At 38.4% G+C, this 22,951-nt stretch overlaps 5 protein-coding genes across 6 annotated transcripts in view; 2 read left to right on the top strand and 3 right to left on the bottom strand.

Annotated features, from left to right (window-relative positions):
- Positions 1 to 226: 226 nt before the first annotated feature.
- LOC140945969 (uncharacterized) lies at positions 227 to 5,382 on the bottom strand. Its single transcript, XM_073395034.1, has 2 exons — positions 1,017 to 5,382; positions 227 to 523 (listed from the first exon to the last, which is right to left on the bottom strand). The coding sequence occupies exons 1-2, from the start codon at positions 5,318 to 5,320 to the stop codon at positions 457 to 459; spliced, it is 4,371 nt and encodes a 1,456-aa protein (XP_073251135.1). The 5' UTR covers positions 5,321 to 5,382; the 3' UTR covers positions 227 to 456.
- Positions 5,383 to 7,446: 2,064 nt separating this feature from the next.
- LOC140947133 (exosome complex component MTR3-like) lies at positions 7,447 to 13,416 on the top strand. Of its 2 annotated transcripts, XM_073396223.1 has the most exons (11): positions 7,447 to 7,561; positions 7,631 to 7,688; positions 8,065 to 8,143; positions 8,760 to 8,805; positions 9,157 to 9,222; positions 9,848 to 9,910; positions 10,394 to 10,454; positions 11,026 to 11,111; positions 11,592 to 11,636; positions 12,005 to 12,115; positions 12,832 to 13,416. In XM_073396223.1, the coding sequence occupies exons 1-11, from the start codon at positions 7,475 to 7,477 to the stop codon at positions 12,940 to 12,942; spliced, it is 813 nt and encodes a 270-aa protein (XP_073252324.1). In that variant the 5' UTR covers positions 7,447 to 7,474; the 3' UTR covers positions 12,943 to 13,416. The 2 variants fall into 2 exon arrangements, with proteins under 2 accessions (XP_073252324.1, XP_073252325.1); XM_073396224.1 differs by lacking the exon at positions 8,760 to 8,805 and having other exon boundaries at positions 8,065 to 8,129.
- Positions 13,417 to 13,428: 12 nt separating this feature from the next.
- LOC140947132 (uncharacterized) lies at positions 13,429 to 16,750 on the bottom strand. The gene is made up of 5 exons (XM_073396222.1): positions 16,614 to 16,750; positions 16,474 to 16,537; positions 16,002 to 16,066; positions 15,508 to 15,574; positions 13,429 to 14,578 (listed from the first exon to the last, which is right to left on the bottom strand). Exons 1-5 carry the CDS (start codon positions 16,687 to 16,689, stop codon positions 14,014 to 14,016), a joined length of 837 nt encoding a protein of 278 aa, XP_073252323.1. The 5' UTR covers positions 16,690 to 16,750; the 3' UTR covers positions 13,429 to 14,013.
- Positions 16,751 to 16,765: 15 nt separating this feature from the next.
- LOC140947131 (endoribonuclease LACTB2-like) lies at positions 16,766 to 22,404 on the top strand. Its single transcript, XM_073396221.1, has 7 exons — positions 16,766 to 16,990; positions 17,656 to 17,822; positions 17,923 to 18,152; positions 18,716 to 18,868; positions 19,609 to 19,680; positions 21,135 to 21,216; positions 21,544 to 22,404. The coding sequence occupies exons 1-7, from the start codon at positions 16,818 to 16,820 to the stop codon at positions 21,588 to 21,590; spliced, it is 924 nt and encodes a 307-aa protein (XP_073252322.1). The 5' UTR covers positions 16,766 to 16,817; the 3' UTR covers positions 21,591 to 22,404.
- The window catches only part of LOC140947134 (uncharacterized), a 124,733-nt gene continuing 124,173 nt past the window's right edge, over positions 22,392 to 22,951 (bottom strand). The window contains exon 66 of the mRNA XM_073396225.1: positions 22,392 to 22,531. Within this exon, the coding sequence (XP_073252326.1) occupies positions 22,436 to 22,531 (96 nt within the window). The 3' untranslated portion in view covers positions 22,392 to 22,435. The remainder of the gene's footprint in view (positions 22,532 to 22,951) is intronic.

Raw genomic sequence — 22,951 nt, forward strand, 5'->3', positions numbered from 1 at the left:
TTACAGCGAGCATTGAGATCAAGTTCAAGTGGGAAATCTCTTTTAAAACCGTAACACCCGAAAGTGGTCATGGTCGCTTTCGATAGGCGGTCGTTTACCAACTCGTAGTGATTTGACAGGGAAGATTATGGAGTTTTAGATAGATGGTCGCGCATCGCTTATTACAGGAGGTCGCACACGGAGGTTCGACTCTATTTCTTAGCATTTGTTTAGTTTCAGCCGGCGTTTGACGAAGAAAAGCGCAATCCTAATCTGTTAGCTTGTTTTATTTTATTTTATTTTTTTTTTTGGGGGGGGGGGGGGGAGGGTGTCCTTGACGCAGCCATTTGTTCTTCATAAGCAAATGTACTTTTTGTAATAACGGAGGCGGTAGTTCAGATGAAAAATGTGGGAAAATTATCGTGATACTGCCGCGTCAACCTGGAAAACGAATACTAGAAATGGCTACTTTCAATGTTAGCCCTGAATGATAAGATCTAATAGCTGACCAAGCCATCCTTTCGGTTGCTCAATCTGCGAGACCCTGCAACAGATAAAAATATAACTGACAGCTAGTTCCAAAAATTCAAAAAGTTACCCCATGCATAGTGGCCAACGTCAGGAGATCTAACCTCTGGAGATTGTAGCTTTTTCGTTGCCATTCATCGATGCACCAGGTGGTATAGGACCCCGAATAAAATATTGTCTTGACTTGTCCATTAATATCAACGACCCCCCCAACCTCCCACTGCCCCAATAAACATAAATCGGCCCAGTCCCCAAATTGTAACAGTATAACAAAGTCTTTTCACATGGGAAACATAACAGACCATCAAAATGAGCTTTTATGTAATAATGGAACTACCGAAAGCGGTCAGGAGGGGATCAGAACTCCTCGGGAAATTTGCACTGCACGTCCTGCACTCCCAGAGCCCCCTGGGCCTGCGCTCTGATCACTCATATACGCTGCTTCCGTGAGAATAAATAAATCGGTAATCCCCGGGTCGGTAATGCAATCGCTCAATCTATAAACTAACCTTTCGCTTTTTCTTCTGCCTTTCGTTCCCGGTGGCCACACTTGGATCTGCTTGAATGTGAAGCCTTTAAAACAAACAGCGATAAGATTTCGGCAAAGACAGACCGCCACACTCTTCGGGCGTTCTTCCATGTCCATCACACTAAGCAGATTTCCGGACGTGATACTAAACATTCGTAGAACGTTTATAACTTTATTGTATACCAAAACCTCTTCATCACCGACGAACTGACAGCCAACAACGTTTTTGCTGTTTGGAAGAGTGCGACACGTGTTTCCTGAAGCTGAATCTAATATATGCACCCCTGGACCATCAATTATTGGCTCGCCCCAAACTATCATCAAATCTTCTTTTGGAGAGAAGATACAATGAGGCAGCGCATGGTCCTCGCACAACGGAAGAGTCAAATCTCTCTCCCAAACGATACATTCGATATTTGACATTTGCAGTGTGCCTTCCGTACCACTTTTGCTCTTGGTGTCGATCTGGTATTTTGGACCGATAGTTAAAAGGTGGTTCATACTGTTACAGGCAATGACTCGCCTCTGTCCCATCGGTACACCTCTCCACAAAATAGTCCCATTTGCCACAGCTTCTAAGATGATAACTTCTCCTTGGCTTCCTACGCAAGCAATTAGTTCGTTTGAAACTGATATCATCTTCGTGATACCCTCTAGCGAGTTCCAACTTCTAATGCACTCGCACACATCCACGTTCCACAGTTGAGGCTGCTTGTTTTGCGCCAACAGAACAACGCCCTGCGTAACAGGAATAAACGATGTCAAGTAAAGGTTTAGTCGCCCACGCATCCTGTTTCCGTCGGAAGTATCCCAGACCGTCAATGTTGCTTGCCTGGTTGCATCCTCACCGAGTACGTAAAGCATCTTCCCATTTGGAGAAAATGCGATGTCTTTCACAACCATTTTAGAATTTTCAATGTTTTCGTTCAGGTTTCTGACGTTAACTAGACTTAGGTAATTAAGATCAGGGCTGCTCATCAATGCTATTTCCTTGTTCAATACAGAGAGCATCCCTACTTCCCAAAATGGGACGACAGTGGACAATGCTTCGCTTGACAGGGAAGTAAGGTCTCCCAACAGAAATCTAATGTTTACCCCGTGCTCAAATTCCCAAGGACAACTTTCACCGGAACTTTCAAGGTCTTGATCAGTCCTCTCAAAAATAGAAGTCAAAGGAACACTTTGAGAGTAATTGAAATGAATGTTAAAATGTAGCAGCCGTTTGGAAAATTCAGTGAGATGGAGGCAAGTAAGTTCTTGGTTGTTTTGAGATAACTTCATTAAACCACAAGCTACTGGCGTGGTGGTTTCTTCCATGAATCGAAAATTATCTCGCGCCACTTCAAAAAGACAAACCGAATGTGGATGAGAAAGTGCCAAAAATTTTCCGTCTAGAGAACACGTGAAGGACAAAATCGGCTCACGTCGTTCAATGCGGGTGACCTCAGTTCCATTTACCAAATTCCACATGATCACACATGATCTTTTGTCAATGCAATCAGTTAGCATTCTCGTATTATCTTCGGAAAACAGACTAAAAGAAAAAACGCAAGTACATGAAGGAAAGAGAGTTTCTTTTTCTCCGTTCACTTTATACACGTGGCTCAGGTTCCCTGGCAATATGAACCTACCATTAGGATGGAAAACCACCGAGCGATAACACGAAAGAGGCCTTAATGTCGAGTCGGCATCTTCAGACGAGGGAGGTATCTTATACGCACTACCAAACGGAACGCCACAGTACTCTTTTCTATATATGACAGGGCGAACCCATTCTAGCTTTCTTGTCTTAAGCGACCACAGTTGTATTGATCCGTCATGGCATTCACAAACCATGTAATCTAATTGTGGTGAGACATCGATGCAGGCTACTGTGTCCGAGCAGTGAAGTTTCACTGACGTAATGCCCTCGGAAGCTTCTTCAGCGAGGTTTTCCATGTACGGAATGTCATAGTATTTGTTCTGCAACATGTTGGCTGCTTTATCTGCTAACTCTTGCCCTCCCTCGTTCAAAACAAGTTGGAAAAAATTACTAGGAAGACTCCGCAGTGTGTTGCGATGTTTTTGAAGCACAAACAATAATTTGTTGAGAGCTCCCTGAAGTTGCTCCGGAAGTTTCTGTGATATATCTTGGGTCTGTATCAAAAGAACATCTTCGGACGCAGCTGTGTCGTATGCGTTGTGAACACAAAGTTTTGCATAAACAAGTTCCAAATCCATCACATACTTCTCCACCGTCTCCTGGAAATTGACAAACCTTGATTCCTTTTCCACCTTGAGCATGTGCTGAACACCATGCTGCAGAGCGTATCTATCAGTGTCACTAAAACACCTGCCGTGAACTCCCTTTAGTCTAACCTCATCAAGAACTACTCGACAAATCTCTGCAAGAAGGAGGCGTCCTTGCCCCTCGTCCACAAGAAAATCATGATCTCCATACAAGCATTTGTCAGTTAACCAGTCTCTGACCGATTTGTGAATAAAGTGAAGGCGGCCGTCGCGAATAGGGAGCAGAGTAGAAACACAACTGATTGCTTTGTTTACTCGTCGTTGGTCAGATCTAGAAGTGCCATTTGCGTGAGGTCCTAATACTTTATATATTATAGAGAGTGGCAACGGTTCCCTAGCAACGGTCACAATGGAAAGAAACGTCAGAAAAGTTTCCTCGCTGATTCCAACTTCCTTCTGAAGATCTGCCTCCAGACGTTTAAAATGCGAAAAATAAACAGACGAAATGCCTAGAGGAAGGCTGCCACTTATGTGCACTTGGTCTAGAAGAGCTACATTATTCTCCAAAAATTCCATAAGGAAATAAGCGTATAGCATCAGCCCCTCAGACTTCTCCACTAGTTTGTTCAATATAGTCTTGTCCAGGCAGTCATTGTCAGTACCATCCTGTAAATGGCTTTGAAAAAACAGTCTGATGTCTTGCAAATTCTTCTCGCCACTTGGCTCCAAATGAAAGGGCTTTAGACGTTTAAGTCTCTCTATAATATTTTTCTCTGGTCTTGTGGTGACGAGAAATCGAATCCAAAGAGGGAGCTTACAAAACTGATTGGCAATCACTTCAAGCAATTCATTCCGTCCTTGATAATCACTCTCATCCAAGCCATCTATCACGGTAAGAATGTTTCTACCAGGGTCAGACACAGTGCTGAGAGGTTCTTTAAGAAGTAGTGCAAATAACTCTTCTACACCGAGGTTGTCCAACTCAGTGCCCACATTCCGTGAAAGTTGCTCCACTAGAGCACGTTCGTATTCGGGAAGGGCATGAGACAAGTGGCAAGCCAAAGATTGGAGCATAAGTCGAGGGTTTCGATATCGAAAGTTGTTGTGCTGACAAAAATGGCTTCCTGATAGTCTGCCTTTTTGTTGCATTCTTTGACAAATTACAGCCGCTATCACTGATTTGCCCATTCCTGCATCTCCACTGATCACCAGCACGCGGTTTTCAGAGAATTTGTCGTTCAGCCAGTCCTCGACTACTTTGAAGACCCAATCACGGGTTTTAGGCTGATATCTTCCCACATGAAACTCTATGTCTCCTTTAAACTCAGATTTAGCAAGGTTCTTAAGGATTTCATTCGATGCACTCTCTTCTGATCGCGAAGCATTAGGAAGACTCTTTTTGAGCATCTTACGCATTTCCTCTACAACTTGTTGCGTGTTTTTCTGAGCTCGTATTACATCCTTCAGTTGTGACTTGATATCAGCATCACTATCTACCCAGTCGAATACAACCTTCAGGTATTGTTCTTCACCACAGCGCTCTTCCTTCAGCCTATCTATTTCCGCTTGATCCAATCCAAGAGCCACAAGTGCAACGCTGAGTTCCTGCCAGAGGGCAGAAAACGTTGAGGTGTCGACACCAGTGGAGGTTACATGACCATACAACTCGTTGCGGAAGTACTTCAAATAAGCAATGTTTGCTTCAAGAGAGGTGTCATTGGAGGCTGGCTTTGCATGCCACCCTGATGATGGGGGAGACAATCCACAAATGTTGGTCAACAAAATAAAGAGTAAAGAGATATCAAAAGTGTTGGAATCTGGTGTACCCCCACTAGGGGGAAACAACAGGTCCCACTGCTTTCTGAACAAAACTTTCCTCCTTAACAGGTCATTAAGGATAAGGTATTTAGCATTGAGTCCAGGCACCAGATTGGCGGGGGGATAGTAAGTATTGAACAAATTTTTCAGCACTCTTGTTCCCCCATCAATAAGCAGCCTGCTTAACTTTGTTCCATTTGTTGTCTCAACTGAACTGTAGAGTGGTGGCCGTTCCATCTAGAGAAATTGAAAACAACTCGGCGTCTTAGCTATATCGACGTTGTTTCCTTGACGAACATCAACCTGTCAAAGAAAGAATCCTCACTGTAATTGCGAAAATTGTGAACATCCACGCGGTTATTTACGGTTCTTAAAATAAAGTTTTATTTAAACTCAGTCGACCCAGATATTTTTGCCAAAGAGATGCCCCGTATGGCGTAAGAAGCTGTTATCTGGCTACAGTATAAAAGAAAAGCAGGCGATCGAAAATATTCAATCACTAATAATTATTACCTCCTGGGGTGAATTAAATACATAATGGGTCACGGGAAATTTGTATGAGACAGGTCTGGTTCAAAGAGGATTAAAGCCAACGCCAACGCAGTCCTATTATTCCCTTTTGACTTTTTCACTTGAACATTTTGGGCTTATACTCTATCAGTGTCGCGTTTTTAGTCACGTGACACGCCACACCTATTTACAACACTTGAGAAAGATTTCTTTTAATTAAAATTCGGCATACCGTAATTATTCGATTAAACGATGCGTTTTTATTCAATCGAGATACCGAATGAATATTGTACCAAACAGTAAGATGTTTAAAGATTCAACGCCTCACTTTCTAGCTAAGATAGAATCCATATAATTCTCCCCGGGCGGAGATTACCAACTTGTACCAAGTTTTTTCTTACAATCTTCGAATAACAACAACAACAAGTTTATTCAGTATTACCATTTTGTACAGGTGTTAACGATTGAAATAACAATAAGCATCTAAATTTAAGGAAATGAAGATTTAATGGAATGGTATAATTAATTATGTTCCTTTCGTCTTTCAAATGTGGATTGGCAGTTAGCCTGCTGATATGTGAATCAGTATTGTTACAATGTAAAAGGAAAACGGACTTTGTCACGGATATTATAATTTGTGACTAATGTATTTCGGTCGTTTATTTTAATAAAAAGAGTCTTTCTCAAATCATTATTTTAATAACGCTGCATTAACCAGATTGAGTATGGCGTCTATAAGAGGGCGACGTTTTGCTTCCATATGCGGAGTTTAATCTTCGATAGCGGTGTCGATTAAATACAGTATTCCTTAAAAACCCTTGCCAACTTTGATGTTTGCTCTGACAAAAAAGTAAAGTATTAAAGGTATTTTTATCCCACATTATTAATATCTCTGCAAATATTAAAGTGTACTAGACATCGCCCTCGTGTGAATCAAATTGTTTATGAGCCTCACTCCTCTAGATCTAGCTGGAATAAAATGTTTCCGATTCAATGAGTTAACCGCTCGAGCGATTTCATGCAAATCGGGCCAACAATTTTAGAAACGAAACCGAAACAACACGAACTAAAGAGTTCAATGAAAAACAAAGAAAATATGAAGAAAGTTCAGTGGAAATTAATGTACTTAGCGAGAGTTTCAGATGTTAAAAACGATGAAAATACTATCTTTCTCCACTTCGAAATGAAGCAGGACCCAGAAAGTTCTCTTAAAAGCTTCATTTTGTAAATCGAGTGTTATATATCTTAATGAGCAAAAGCGAATCTGTTCAACAGACAAACGAAACTCATGAATCCCATAAACTGAGAACGATTTTCGCTGCATTCATTCTCGATCCAGCTTTTAAACTCACCTCTTTTCTGTTTGATTTGTAGTCCCTGTTCTTAAAATTGTCCAAATTTTGTGCGTCCTGAGTCGAAGCGATGTTTTTTTTTTGTTTTGAACATGCACGCGAGTCACGAGAGGAAAACGAGACAAAACAATGAGGCAATAGCGGAAGTAGGTGATGATACGCAGCAGGGATTTCTCCCCACTCCCCTCCCAATGCTCTTCGCGCTTCGTCCTTATATCCTGAGGAGGGTGGACAGTGAAAAAAGGAAGTTGAAATTCTCGCCAATCACCCCGGTCACCCTCACCCGTGTTTAGTTTGCATGAATCTGATTTACACAAGAAATTTCCTCTGAGCTTTTGGTTTTCTCTCTAAAACTCGAATTGTTTACTGAACATCACCGTTTATAATGGTCCCGGGATAATGGTTTACGACAGCAACAACAACAACAATCACCCCACCAACTCCACCTTCAACAGGGTTTACTAGTTTCAGTTTCCCACGTCCGATTTCGAACGCCTGGCAAAATCCTTTCGTTCGTGCATCGTCCACGATGCCCGTTGATAACAAGAGAATTCCGGGCCCTGAAATAACGCAACCAGTTGTTTTGAGAGAAGAAAAACGCCTTCGAAAGCCTCTGGTAACTTCGATCATGCGATTTCGTATTGTTTAGTTTCTAGTGGTAGTTATATCACAGTCTTTGTTGTAGATCAGCAGGGAGGGCCTGCGACAAGATGGCCGCAAAGAGGACGAACTGAGGCCAATGTGTAAGTTTGCTGTGAATTCTGTACGAACATCTTGCATTAAGGTTTAAAAGAAAAATTAAGTTTTTATTTTTTTTTAATGTTTATGCTATAGCTATAAAACGTCAAATTGATTTAACGTATATGTGTAACCAAGATCAGAGATAAATTCAGGGGCACCCAACGACTGTTTTCTGTAAAATATCTGTTCGCAAAAGCATTCCCTATAATTATAGGATGACCGAACAGATACTAATTTTATAGAACCGCTTAGATTGCAAGTCTAGAGATCTAAAAATACTCTTGATAGCCTAAAAAGTGTTTTCAATGTATGTAGGAGGAAACTGTCGTTGGTTGCCCCTGTTAATTTGGTCATTGTGATCGCCATTGTATTTTTCAGTTCTTCGTTCAGGAGTTGTAAGTCAGGCAAGGGGATCAGCTTACATTGAGATGCGAAGAACCAAGGTTACATGTGCAGTGTATCCTTATGCATAAATACCAATAGTACATGTGACTTGAAAGTTGGCTGTTTGAGGCATTGATCAGTAAGCTTCCACTATGGGCTGCCAGCTCATAGGTGAAAAAAAGTATTTGTTCAATTTTCACCTTTTTGTTTTAGTCTAGTGAGTGCAAGCTCCTGTTACCCTTAAGGGACTGTATGTTATGGCGGAGCAGAGTAGGGGTGGGGATGGGGGAAACGGAGCAGTGCTTAGAATATTTTCAAAATCAGTGAAACTGGAGGGTTCATTTTTCAAATTCAGGTCTAGGCCAAACATTGAACTTTTCATGACACGAACTAAACTTGAATTTGGGTCGACCTAAATAAAATTAAGTTAAGATCATCTGTTGGGAAGAGAAGTAATAAACTGCACTTGAGTCACCTGCTACACAACTGCTTGAAAGCTCTTGAAAATAACAAAAATGTTTATATCAGGTCCATTTACAGATCTTTGCTAAGGATGAGTAGGCTGGTGCGGAAAGGTTGCTTATGACCATGAGACCTGAGAAGGCACCTAAAGACCTATTAAAGGGCAGTGTTTGTCTCTAAACTTCATTTTGTTTACATGTGACAGTTTGACTTTAACAGAAGCTCAGATATGGCCCTAGAGAGTCATCAAGACAACAAGAATTTAGTCAAAAGGTTTAACCCTTTAAGCCCCAATATCCACATACAAATTCTCCAAACTGATCCCCATACATTTCCTTAAAGAATGAGTTGAGAGAATTTGTTAAAAGATCAAGGCATGTTTACTTGGGTGATCATTTTATTAATTCTCATAACTTATCTGTTGACAATGTATAGATATTGTTAGGGGAAAATTAATCTTGGTCACTATTGGGACTTAAAGGTTTAAGTCCAGTGATTCTGGTAGTTGATAATATTTATCTTTAAGCTTCACTCTGTAATTTTAGTCTTTTTGAAAAAAATTATATATGAGACTTTAAATATGATAATAATAATTTCTGAAATAGTCCATGTTTTCTTTATTAGGGAAAACTCACTTGTGAATTTAAATTTGCACCATTTTCTTGCTGGCAGAGAAGACAGCATATGCAGGTACTGCCTGGGTACATTCAGTTCTTTCCATTTTACTTTTGATGTTGTGGTTCACTATTTTTTCTGTACAATTCTCAGATAAGTTTAATTTTATTTGATGTACTGTCTTAGAAATGTGATGGTGAATTTTAAGCTTGGTGAATACACAAGAGAGATGTCATTCAAGTCAGTAACACAGGCTGCTCAGAAGAAAAAAATTCCTATCACACAAGGTGTTCAGTGGCACATTGTTTTTGTTGTTGTTTTTTCTTCTTGGTTATACTCTCATGCACACGAGCATACAGTCACATTGACATTCCAGAGCTAGCAGCTTGCAGGATGTTTGACACATGAACCTAGTATGGAGGTCCTAGCTTCCAAAAGTCTCATGTAGGGGTGGAGCATCTGGACTATAGTAGCCAGAGGGTCTCCTCATTTGGAGAACTCAGATTTTTTTCTTCTGAGTGGCCTACTGTCACTGACTGAATAAACATCTCTAAAATATGTATTATATACATGGAGGAATGCCTATTGTGGTCCAATCAATCATGGCAAAGATTAATAGGCCATTCAAGCAAGCCATAAAACCACAAAATTAAAATGTAAGCTTGCGATGTAATTTTCTCATGCCCAATGTTTTCATCAGGATTCAGAAGAGAAAGAGTTTTCCTCTTTTGTTGTGCAAGCCTTGGAGTCTGCTGTTTGCCTGGTAGGATTAATTTTTATACTTGTGTTTGTGGTTTAATATGTTTTGTTTTTAAGAGGAAGACAAATAATGAAGGGCAAGGTGGTAGTGAAAAGTAATTAATTTCCTGAGCTAAAAAATTAGTAAAGCCTAAACCTGAAATGGTCAAATTTTGCACATGGCTATAAAATGAATTAATTAAAAAATATCCAGCCCTAAAATTGCCCATCCAAATGAGAGGAATTTAACATGGTTTTTGTAGCATGGAAATTACAGCATTTTGTTGTTTAGGGTGAGGGTAATCTGGCCCAGTGCTCTATAGAACTGTTGGAAGGATCTTTTCACAAAATAGGGGCCATGCAAAAAAGGGAATATTTAAATTCCATCATGAAAACTACAGATTTTCTGGGTAAACTGATCAAAAGAGCTTTTGAAGAAAATGTCTTCTTTTGTTACCATTGAAAATAGTAAAAACGTCTTTTCTGCTTTATTTTATTTTGCTTACAGGAAAAATTCCCTAAGGCCCAGATTGATATCTATATCACTGTTCTAGAGAATGATGGCAATGGTAGGTTATCTGTTTCTGTTAAAAAATGTTGCTTATTAAATATGTAAAAATTGTAAAGTATACGCTAACCACTAATTAACAACTGCGTCGCTTAGTGGAGGTGGGTGCCCGGGATGTCCAGGGGCTTCCGCTTTTGGCACAGCCAGCCCCTAGACAGAGTTACGCCCCCATGGCTGGCAAACCCGCGCCCTCCAGCCATGAGCCCACAATGATCCTAAGGCTAAACGAGGAGAGTGGCCGCCAGGAAAACGTTGTACTGAGCACATGGAGGTGATGCAAGCAAGGCTGACTGCGCTTGAGCCAAACGACTGACTGCTGACCACGCCCTCGCTCCCCGTTGTTAACTGTGTTAATAAATTTAAATTCATTTAACTCTGATCTATTAAGTCCTTAGGAGCTTAGGTCATTATAATACAACAAAAGATAGAACCATAAACTGGTTGAAAAGAAAAAAGATATTGTCTAGATAGGTCTTCAAAAGAGAGAGCCTATTATAACAGCAGACCTGTGTAATTTGTGCCGGCAATTTACTTGGTTCATAAAAAAGTAACTTTTTTGTTGTTTGGATTAGCCCTGTCTGCAGGTATTATTTGTGCCTCACTGGCGTTAGGAGAAGCTGGAATAGAAATGTATGATCTTGTCTCTTCCTGTTCTTTGGTAAGTGTTAAGTAAAACAACATGTACTTGTCTTAATTATTTAATGAAATAATATTTATGTTATAGATTTGTAAAACAGCATGCTAGATTTGTACTATTACCAGTAACACATAATTATTATATGAACAACATATATTTGAACAACAATAATTATTTAATAGTACAATCAAATGAGTATGCAATTATCAGTTATGATGATCTTTCTAAGTGTAATTTTTTTGTACAATTATGTCAATATGACCAATACACATTTAATAGGCCTCTTCCAAGTTCTGGAAATCCTCACTTTCAAAGCAATGCCAAGTGCACAGCCTTTCTTGACAGTGAGTGTTGTATTTGCATGAGAATGAAAAATCATTTCCAAATCAAAGGTTGAGCACTTAGCCTTGTTTTGATACAGAGGACCAGGGGAACTCGGAAATGGCCGATTTTTGTTTGCTCACGGAATTGATTGCTTAAGATTATGCATGTTGTTGTCAGATACAAAAAGGTTCTACATCACTCATGGATCCTACATTTCTTGAGGTATTTATTTGGAGCATTTTTTCTATAGATGTAAATATATATCCATTCTGCATTGTAATGATCTGTATTTATTTTTAAATGAATCTTTTTGATAATCACCTGAGCGCAGGCAACATATACAATGTATGTACAATCTCCTACCTTGATTCAGCAATTAAATCTGGATTTAATTAATTTTGTAGTTGTACAATTGTGACAAGATTCTTCATTGTGATTTGCTACTGTATATTGCAATGGAAGCCTTGATTTTGACATTGACAAAATTCAAGAGTGTACTGTAGTTTTTAAATAGAAATCAGAGGTTAATGTACAAATAAAAAAATAATGTTGTTTGACAATTTGTAGTAATTCCTTTTTTTTCTTTTTAGGGTGTGTCTCCAGAGGTTGACGGGAGAGTCACTGTTGCTTTCTTACCAACACTGAACATAGTCTCTGGGTTGTTACAAGATGGCGAATTGGCCCATGATCAGGCAGTTAAGGTAAGCTTCACCAATTTTTCCTGCCGTCGACAGTCATTAGCAAGTTTGTTTATAGTTAGGCTTCACACATCCTCACTGCTTCTTATGGCATTCTATAATTTCTTCAAAAAGTTGAAACCCTCATACAGTGGTAGAACAATTGTTCATAAGTACATGTATAAAGCTGTGCTTTGGGAACTAAGATCAGGGGGTTGAGGATGAATACTGTCATCATATCTTGTACTATATTAATTTTGCTTCACTGTGCACACGCATGATGTTACAACATTGTTTGATTACTTGAGTTTTTTAATTTAAGTTGTATGCTTGCCTTGACGGCAATTAAGCTGAGAAAATTAGGGTCAGAGTTAAAAGGAATTAACAAGCAAAAGAAAAAATAACATGGCAAGGACTCCTTCTCACTTGAGCCATGTTTGTTGTTCAAAGGCCCTGGCAGTCAGCTCTCATCCTGGGTTCACTTTAAACAAAAAGGTGATATGATAGGTCATGGTAACTAACCCTGGACCCACACTAATCGCTCTTTGAACAAGTTAACATGAAGTTTTAGGTGTTAACCCTGGTGTCATCATGCCGTCATGCCCATAACCTGAATTTCAGAAACCTCGTCTACTTTGCTAACTCAGTAAGTTAGAGAGTGGAGGAGGCGGCTGAAATTAAGGCTACCATATCCATTGAACTACACTTACTAATGTTGTTGTTGCCATTTTAATATGTAGGCAGTGAAATCCTGCATGGAGGGTTGTGCTCGTATTTACCCGGTTCTTCAAGAATCCCTTGTTCAGGCAGTAAAACGAACTATGAAGTCCAAACAACAGGATGCAAGTTAGCTGTTTCAGTTGTACCACTGTGTACTTTGTTATTTTGCACAACATCGCGCCATCAAGATGTCTTACCAGATCTTTTAAACAACTGGAAATCTGGCTGAAAGAACTCATGATATTGATCCCTCATCAAACCCATTGATCAAAAATTAAAGAAAAGTACACGTTTTATTGGCATCTTGCTTAATGGGATCATGAGCTCTTTGGACAACTGCAGAGCCTGGTTTATAATACAACATGGTACACATGTAGACTTTGTCAATGTCCTTCATGGTTATGAAGTGACCCCGTAGACATCAAGATTAAGCTTGCATGTGCTCAGTTCAAAGCTGTGGTAAATGCAGAATGATGAGTCCATTTATTTGTTAGGGATTTGACACTCCCTCTGACAGAAAACATTTCTTCATTTACACAAGCCAACAGTGAAATTCTTTTTTGCCATCAAGTATAGCAACAGTAGAGGTAGTAATAAATATTCATACACATACAGTGTTGCACAGCTCCAAAAAATTGTTTTATTGGTGAAAACTTTGGTAGCACCTTTGCTTTGTTTTACTTTCTGAAAATTTACTTTTTTTAAGTGAAATTGATCTGACTAGTGTTTTTATGTCCAACTGTTACTGTGGTATAGAATTCCTTTTCTGTACAGCAATCGCTGTTCCTTCCATGCAGTTAAGTTCAGCTTCAACCAAGAAATAAACAGCTTTACAAAAACATTTTGTCAGTAAAGGCTTAATTTCTAGACTTCTGTGAAAGTAAACTAACTTAAGGTTCTTTGGTGTTAGTAGTCACTTCAATAAAAGTATTTTAAAAAAGGTTCTTAAAAAAATTACATTAAATTAGACAATTATTTTGTGAGTTCTTTTAACTGAAACTGAACACTAACGGAAGTTTGTTAAACAAAAAATATCTTTTTCTCACAATGGACTTGAAATGTTTGTTTGTTAGCTTAATGAAAAGCATGTTTCTCCATTTATAATTTAATAATAGAATAGGAAATTTTTGTTTTGAGTCATCAAATATGTGCATTAATTTTCTTAAAGTGAAACAATAAAGTGTCATTTTTTATTAAAAATATCAAACAACTTTTTTAGTTCTAACTTTTCTAGGGATAGGCATTGCAAGTTCTGCAATTCTAGGGGTAGCCTGTGCTGACTTAGCACCTGGTGATACTTTCCATGCACTTGCGTCATAGTCCTCATTATACTGGCTGCGGCTTTTGGGCCTAGCAAGTTGTTGAACCCTAAGTGAAGGCAGAGCCTTTTTTGCAGATTCAGAAACCTCCCAGATCACTGATCGTCCTTCTTTGTAACTACGATGTGGAATTTTAGGATTAGACAGGAAAATAACTCTCTCTGAGGCTGTTGCATTCTTTGCAGCTTCCGTTAAATCAGACTCCCATTCGCTCCAATCCCACTCACTATTTGACTTGATTTTTAATGGTGCATAAGTCTTGGGATGTGCAAGAGTTTCAATGCGTTGTGTTGGCTCTGCGTTCATTGCAGCCTCACTTACAACAGTTTGAACTTGCCGGCATGGTTCGTAATCTCTGTGTAATGCTTTTGGTTCTGAAAGGGTTTCCAGCCGTCCACTTGCTGACGCTTTCATTGCTGCCTCACTTACCGGCCATATAGCACTTGGTCTGTTGGAAAACAAGGTATAAAAACCCTTCAAGCCCTTGACAATTTATTATTTTATTTTATTTAATGCCCTCCTACACAAGCCTTTTTATCCTAGACAGACTTATCGAGAGATGATTAATTTTGTCGTTCTAACTTTTGAATCTTTGGGAAAAAAAACTTATTATCAATGGGACTTGCATACCAAAAAAATACTTCGTCATGTGAAGTTTGTAACCCCCATCTCTACAGCTGTATTTAAAGTTGGATGCTGGCATCTGATATGGATGAGCATTTATTGCTGATAAATACTGTACAATACAGTCAAAGCTACAATACTAAAGTCTGAGACTTAATTTGAGACTAGAATTTATTTTTTCAAGTTTGATTACCAAGATCGAGTATGAGCATTCATGGAATTTCAGTGGTGCTGTTTGGATGGATGGGATAAAGACTACCTGGAGGTTGTACTTCCTTATATAACTAATAAGTAATAAAAGGGGTATGTGCCAACCCAAAAGGTATGATTTTTGAACCGTTGAAAGCAGGGATAAACTTTGCCTATTTTGGTATGGAATGTGGTATGGTTTTTGAGGGAACTATGTGAGTGTATGAACATATTTGTTGTTTTGATCCCAAATAAATAAGACAGACAGAATAACATTCGAATTCAAAATGCACTTTAAGAAATGTTTTTCTTGGCATTCAAATCTAAGTAATGATAACATAATTTCTACGAGACCAGGTATGAAAACGGGTGTAAAAAATGCCATTTTTTGGTCTGAAATAGGGTCAGGATTTAAAGAACTGTGCGGTGCTTCCTCATCAAGAATCCCAAGGAGTAATGCCCCCCTCCCCTCTGGAAAGACTGATGCACTTAATATGCACAAGGCAGAGGGTTACCATCAATCCTTTAATTTTTATGATAAATCATCAATTTTATAATCAGTACCTGTCTCCAACATAATCTTTGTGAAGCTGCTTGCTGTACACGAGCTGGGCCTGTCTTTCTGTTAACACTGTTCAATATACAAAAGCAATCGTGAAAAAATAGGGAACCCACTTTTGAAGGGTCCAAACATCATTAATATTAATTCTAAAAGTTGTGGTTTCTCTTAATGTCTTCCTGTTTATATGACATCCTATTATCCAATACGTGCCCATATTTTATGACCCTTATTATAAACACATTTTGGGTCTTCATATGCTATTATGCATATACTCAAGAATAAAAGGCTGAATTTCTTTTAACATAGCTGACCGCAGCTGCTATAATTACACTAGTATCAAACATGAAGAGATGTTTTAGACCTCTTACAGCTCGAGGTACTCAATTATTTAAGTCAACATGAATAATTTAAATTACCTTAAGCAATAAGCACCAAAACAATAAAAAGCATGCTAATTTAAATCATTTGATAAAGAGGAATACAGTTATTTTAGTACCGTTTTTAGTTGGTTCAATGTTGTCCCAATCCTTGGCTAAATCGTTGTCCCAGTAAACTGATCGCCTGAAATATAATACAACATAGTAGGCCACAGTCATGTATGGAATTTTGTTCCCTTGCAAAATATTCCCCAGCATGTTTCCGTTAATTCTCTTTTGTTGACGTTTCAACATGATATGATTGACTCCAAAGTCGTATACTTTGCCCTTCGATTCTTAGTTCCCAGTCAAGATCAAAGAAAGCTATAGATACATTTACAAATCTTTGATTGTAATTGTATCAAACAAATGAAACCTCTGTCAAAATTGGTCAAGAACATTATCGAACTCGAAACGTGCAATGTTGCACTGCATCCTATTTTGTTTTGATGGACACCAAAGTACAAAGCCGAGTACAAGAAGTCAAAATTTTCAAGCGAATTTACTAAAAAACACGTTTGGTTACCATGGAAGACATAGCTAACGACCGACCTGTCCTCGATGAAGCCAACTGGTACCGGTTTGGGTCGAGACAAGGTGTCAAATCTTGACATAGCTGAAAGAGAGCAAAACAGTTTCTAACTTCGATCAACCTAAATGTGACGAAGAGCAAGCTTTACTTTCTAACTTACTTTCTGCTGCCATATTGTCTTGTTCAACGGCTCCAGCCTGGTTTTGTTTGCTTTTCTCTTGTGTAGAGCTTTCCATGTTTGCAGATGAGTGGATTGTTGTTCAGTCGAATGAATCGTCTCTAAGCACGCTTTGGTAACTTGCTGCATAGCAACAAGGGTACTGAAACCGCGAGCGCGCAGCGGATGCACCCATGAGACACGAAAATGGGGAACAAAATGGCGTCGCTGGTTGCGAGCTACACGGGATTTGCTGGCAATCTTGTGCATTTACCAGCCATCGAACAGCTTTCTCCGCGTATAATACGTATTCTTGGATGTAACCCCAGCCCTATGACTCTTCAGGGCACGAATACTTACCTCGTAGGCACTGGAAAAAGGTAAGAAATCTTGTAAGATCCAAAGTCAGCTGATAGTTTTAAAAGCTCCTACACAGATCAAATGTAACTTATAAGCGGAAGGTTAGATTATAGTCATCAATATTGAGACGGTGCTAGTGTTCGCTTGTCGTGTGGTGATAAAATTTATGATGAGATAGAATAAGGTGGAAGACAAATTTAGGGGGACGCTAGCAACTTTTTACACAAGAGTTAGATTCCTGTGCACAGGAATACCAGGTTCGCACGGATACTTTATTGTCGGTCACTAATTACTTAACCTTTGATACTTGATTGACATCAACTCAAAATACAATATAGATAGCTTAGAAGAGACTTTAGGAAGAGGGATGTGCAAATCAAATCTCACCCTCATTGTCAACTATTGAATATCTAGGGTGCGTTCCTTTGGGATGATCCAGATCAGGATCAGTGATCCGAGATCACTCGGATCATGGTAGATCTTTGAACCGATGAATCCTTGTCCAGAGTGGATTGGTCAGCTCAACTGATTTACTATGATCCGAGTGATAACAGATCACTGATCCTGATCCGGATCATCTCAAAGCTAAGGAACGCACCCCTAGATTACTTTAAAAATTAATTATTGTTTTTATTGTCTCTTTTGTATTTTCTCACATGATCTGTTCATTTGTCATCACCTCTAGCCGCATTTTGATTGATACTGGAAGTGGGGGTTCAGGTGAATATATAGCACATCTCAAAGAAGTATTAACTAATAATCACACCACTATTCAAGAAATTCTTGTGACACATTGGCACCCAGATCATATTGGAGGTATCCTTGATGTTGTTAAAGGCCTTGGAGATGCAGGTAATTATACTTGAGTAGTTATAATAATTATACTTATTTATAATAATTATACTTAATCATAATATAATACTATACTAACAAATGGTGATTCAAATTACAGGCAATGTGAGAATTTCAAAACTGCCACAGGAGGGTGTATTGGAAGAGATTGGTGGCCATACAGCTGCACATAAATATAACTTTCTTAAGGATGGAGATGAAATTACGACAGAAGGAGCTACACTGAAGGTTTACCACACACCTGGTCATACTACAGATCATATGATTCTTTACCTCAAGGAAGAAAATGCTGTCTTTTCTGGAGATTGCATCTTAGGCCAGGGAACTGCTGTAGGTATTTTTTTTAGGAAAAAGGAATTAGACATAAAGTAAAGTTGGGTGTTGCAGGGGATTGGAAGTTGTTCTTAGACATGTTATTTGCCAGTGCCAGTTGAAAAAGTGGATAGTTATAATATATGGAGGGGAGTGTTTGACTGATGGTACTAATGCACTCGTAGAATTGATACAACCACCACACCTGGGAACCAAGTGGCATATTTTTTGTATGTAACATGAGTGGTCATATTTTAGTTGTGATGTTCAAACTCCTGCCTTTTAAAACATTGCTGAATGAACTTGGTTTTGTTTAATTTGTTGTTCAGAGTTCTTGTCGCTGCCAAAAGATGTGTCATGGTAAGTAACAAAGATGTGATGAATTTTCTGAACAACAAAACAACGTGGACACCAAAAAGAAAAAGCCTTACATGTATCTCCTGAAGATTTTCAGAGATTTTCTTGATTTTTTATCATTTTTAAAGGCAGGAAACCTATTTCAGCTACACAGATTAGTTTTTCATTTTATTACACAGTGTCATTTTTGTATGGTGAAAGCAGCTATTTGATTTTTTTTTCAGGTGTTTGAAGATCTCTTTACATATATGAAATCTTTGCAAGCCATCTTAAACTTGTCTCCACATCTGATTTATCCTGGACATGGGCCTGTTATACAAGAAGCTGTTTCAAAAATCACTGAATACATTGAACATAGAAACTTAAGAGAAAAACAGGTGGGTTACATGTAATTTGCTTGAAATATATTTATTATTTTAAAGTTCAAAATTTTTAGCGTGGATGAGACTTGGCTAAAAGTATTATTATTCATTCAAAATATTTCCCCAATTCTGATTGGCTAAAAGCACACGCATAATTCACCATAACCAGTCACTGATGACCAAATTTGGAAGAATTTTGTGTTTAACGAGGAAATGGCGTCAAAAATGCAGCCCGCTACAGGTTAAGGCACCATTAACGAGAAGACCTGGGGAGGAATTTGAGTTGTTTTGGTTGCGAAAAAAAAGGCAGACATTTCAATCGTTTCAAGAGTAAGAACTACAGCTGGAACTAGGCGAAATAATAGCTAAAACATGGCAAAAACAGCAAGAAGACAACTCGGAGAGCGACATCTGCTATTTGGAGAATATTTGTGGAGCTGGACAAACCTAAACATACACTATCAAAGATGAACTGAACATCGATGGATCGATGGAGGTAAGCATGTTTTAGCTACGTGGGTGTATGTTTTTAAACTAGGAATTATTTTGAATGAATAATAAAACAATTATTAAATTTGGCTTTTGTATCATATGAAGAATTATGGAGATCTCGGAGGGTATTATCCGTCGAGGCCATAACACCCTTCTCGATCTCCATAATTCTTCATAAGATACTCAGCCTCATTCATTAACTGTTAATTAATGCATGATACAGTACATGCTACAAGTAAAGCGTAATTCTTTTATTCTTTCAGATACTTGAAGCCCTAGAAAAAGATCCCAATGATGCAGTAACTGCAATGGACATTGTCAAGAAAGTTTACACCGTAAGAACTAGTAACTACCGTAATAATGAATTAAGAAGTAAGGGAGTGTGGGTGTAGCCTGTTCACAGACCCTCTATTTTCTCTTCAAAGTCCATCAACCACATGTGATAAAAAATAAAAACTGCAGGGGATTTATCGACCACCAGCACAAGGGTAGGGCTTTGCTTCCGTGCTCGCCGATCTTTTTGAAAAGAACGGAAAGAAAAGTGTACTGGCTAGTGTGGTCATTCAAAGGTCAAAAGGCTCTTGGTCCAGTTCTGTGCTTTGCATAAGTTTCATGTGATGGAAGGTTCACATACGCATGTCCAGATTGCGTTCTATACACTTTTCATTCTTAGTTAGCCTGAATTTCATCTGATTACTTCGAGTCGTTATTACTCCCTCAGTAACGTCTGAATCGATCGGCCATTAATGCCGTCCAGTGACATCACTACTCCTTGACCTTTGCTTTAATTCATGCAAAAAGTAAAACACGATTTTCAAGTGGCAAACCGAGAAATATCGTTTGGAAATGTCTGCATGATACAGAACTGCTTTATTTTTTTCGATTGTTATTCATGTTTAACGCTCAAACTATCAACTGCATGCAGTACAGCTATGAACTGGTTGTACTAAATTCTATGATCAAACTCGGTCGCAATCATGCAAATGAAATAAACACACACGGAACACTTAGTTCAAGAAAGAAAAGCTAACAGGATCATTACACTTGATGGTAAAAATAGCAAGAAGGTCGAATTATAACATTGATCTCAAAAAACTACTTCACGTAAACAAAATTACCAGCCGCCGAAACCACAAAGTGGCTCTAAATGAAAAACCTACCGACTCTCCGCAATGATTCTTCATTCGCCGTTCAATTTAGCATTTCAGTTTCGAGGACAAGGGTAATTTTGCTGTTTAAGATAAAGATTAAGCTTATCGAAATGTTTGAACTAAATGAAAGAATGCCGGGGATGCGACAATCCCGCTAAAATTTTTCACAATTATACATAATTATGCGAATGTTTAGACAATCAACCAATCAAAATCACTACCCGGTTTTCGGGTAGTGAGTGACGTCACTGGACGGCATTAACAGCCGGTCGATTCAGTATGTTGAGAGGAGAAAATGACTCGAAGCAATCGGATGAATTTCAGGCTAATTCTTAGTGGAAGTCCAAGTGAATGGTGGCTATATAGTCAATGTGCCGTGATGCCTAATAGCAATGTGGATATTAGGATCTCTGGCTCCTCTGGTTGCCGGAAATAAATCATTGTTACTTTTTGTTTATTGTAAATAGATACACTGTATATAAACAATCATGAAGTATTGAAATTAAAGGGGCCTGCCTTTGCTGATTTTGGTGCAAGATTTTTCAAAGTAGTTCTTAAATCACAATGATGATATTATTAATTTCATGCTGGATATTGTGATGAAAGAGACAAATCACTTTCATTCATTGATGTTTCAGGACACTCCATGGCACTTACATAGAGCAGCTGAGAACAATGTAAACCATCATCTGACAAAACTTGAGAAAGAAGGACGAGTGTGTAAGTACTTAAACTATGAATTAGAGTGGCCATGAAGAGCAAAAGTTTTCAAAAAATGATATTTTTTGTTTATCTGAAGAAATAAAATAGAACTAGTCATGCAAAAATGTTACCAAAGAGATTTTGTGTAATGGTAAAAACATCATTTTGTTTGAGAGACATATCTCAAGTCAGAGCTTAACCATTATTGTTTCCTGGTTAGATGAAGATTGGATGTTATGTGTTTTATGCTATCACCATTATACATGCAATTCCAGATAGACTTGGCATACCTGTATTGCATATAAACATTTACTGAATATATTTTAATTTTCGCCTTGCTTTCAGCTTCCATTCAATCGGACAAGGACAGGAGATGGAAGAGCTCATTGTAAACCAAAAAACGTACCAGAAATTAATGTAATTATATTTTTTTAATTAATGTCGGTTATTGGATAACAATAACAAAGTTAGAGAGGAGGATCAAGCGGCCGAAGTTATCTACGTTTCAGAAGCATAAGGCACCTATGAGAATAATAGTTCTCCTTGGAAAGGAGCTGTATGGTGTCGGTAGAGACAAGGAAAAGCAAAACTTTTTGCCTCTTGTAAGAGTCAAAAGAGATGGTGGGAATTGCCTAGTTTTTTTGGCAATTGAAAGTAAATGCGTAGAAAAAAACGTCTCCGGAGGTAATCTGTTTCCAGATAGTCCAGATCAAAGTGCTCGGCACCAACTTCATGACAAGAAAAAGTATGTGCAAAACGGCACTTTATTCCCAAAATACACATAAATACCAAATTCTGTGAATTTTTACAAACTGTAAAACATTGTACAAGTTATTTTACAGACAGTAGTCCAGTGTTGGCTAACAATAACTACCTGTGTTGAGTCAGGGCTTGATAAAACTTCTTAGAGATGACAGAAATTCGTGGTTTATGTTTTCCCACGTAACAGGCTGAACTTGAAAACGCCTTGCTCGTATGTCCAAGGAACTTTTTCTGGGGTCAATTTAATAAAACTTTTACAGGTGTAATTTACAGCTGTTGCCTTTATTTATTGAAGATGCTGAAAACAATAGCTACAGTTGTGAATTACACTTGTAAAAGTTTTATTAAATTGACCCCTGGGCGGACTTGTTTTAAAACTTTTCTTTGGTACCACATTATTTTGTGGTGGTGGTACATGAAGCTAAAATGTTTTCAGAAGTGATGTTTTTTCCATTGCATATAAAAAAGTGTTAAGTTAAACTCTTGGGGGAAGTCTGGTTTCAGGGACTTCGTCTGGCTCAAGATCTCCCAGGAGACTGTCCGTTATTTTTCCCCTCAGACGACCGGTATGCTAAAACACAAAACAAAATAAGTCTAGTTAGTACAAAGAGAATCAAGGAAATTCTATGTACGTGTCAAAATTCAATCGGCAACAACTTTATTTAGATATCCTCATCTGTGTATATAAAACAATTCAACAAACAAATTCAATTTAAGGTACATACACAAATGGTAAATTGTGCTATAGGAAGTATCAATAGTCAATTCTCTATAGACTCTAATACTATACCATACTTTGATAAGGGGACATGGTAAGGTGTAACAGTACAGTCTGTCAATTATCAATTTACTAGCGAGGAAATAGGTGAGAGAGGAAAAAAAGTTTTAAAAGAGGGTTGGATAACTTTTCTCCTCTAAAAATAGCGAGCTTAAACAACCTTGACGACAACGGCAGTGAAAACGTCGGTATGAAAAACAATTCGCGTTTTTT

The sequence above is a fragment of the Porites lutea genome, chromosome 8 (assembly GCF_958299795.1).
Source record: "Porites lutea chromosome 8, jaPorLute2.1, whole genome shotgun sequence".
Taxonomy (NCBI): Eukaryota; Metazoa; Cnidaria; class Anthozoa; order Scleractinia; family Poritidae; genus Porites; species Porites lutea.

Excerpts from the sequence above, each read along its gene's own strand:
- LOC140947133 (XM_073396223.1), top strand. The coding sequence starts at position 7,475 with ATGCCCGTTGATAACAAGAGAATTCCGGGCCCTGAAATAACGCAACCA. Across the intron at positions 10,455-11,025 it reads TCTAGAGAATGATGGCAATG|CCCTGTCTGCAGGTATTATT; the intron begins GTAGGTTATCTG and ends TGTTTGGATTAG. Across the intron at positions 11,112-11,591 it reads TTGTCTCTTCCTGTTCTTTG|ATACAAAAAGGTTCTACATC; the intron begins GTAAGTGTTAAG and ends TGTTGTTGTCAG.
- LOC140945969 (XM_073395034.1), bottom strand. The coding sequence starts at position 5,320 with ATGGAACGGCCACCACTCTACAGTTCAGTTGAGACAACAAATGGAACA. Across the intron at positions 524-1,016 it reads GGCAGAAGAAAAAGCGAAAG|GGTCTCGCAGATTGAGCAAC; the intron begins GTTAGTTTATAG and ends TATCTGTTGCAG.
- LOC140947131 (XM_073396221.1), top strand. The coding sequence starts at position 16,818 with ATGGGGAACAAAATGGCGTCGCTGGTTGCGAGCTACACGGGATTTGCT. Across the intron at positions 18,869-19,608 it reads GAAACTTAAGAGAAAAACAG|ATACTTGAAGCCCTAGAAAA; the intron begins GTGGGTTACATG and ends TTATTCTTTCAG. Across the intron at positions 21,217-21,543 it reads TGAGAAAGAAGGACGAGTGT|CTTCCATTCAATCGGACAAG; the intron begins GTAAGTACTTAA and ends CCTTGCTTTCAG.
- LOC140947132 (XM_073396222.1), bottom strand. The coding sequence starts at position 16,689 with ATGGAAAGCTCTACACAAGAGAAAAGCAAACAAAACCAGGCTGGAGCC. Across the intron at positions 16,538-16,613 it reads AGACAATATGGCAGCAGAAA|CTATGTCAAGATTTGACACC; the intron begins GTAAGTTAGAAA and ends GCTCTCTTTCAG. Across the intron at positions 15,575-16,001 it reads CATTGAACCAACTAAAAACG|TGTTAACAGAAAGACAGGCC; the intron begins GTACTAAAATAA and ends TATATTGAACAG.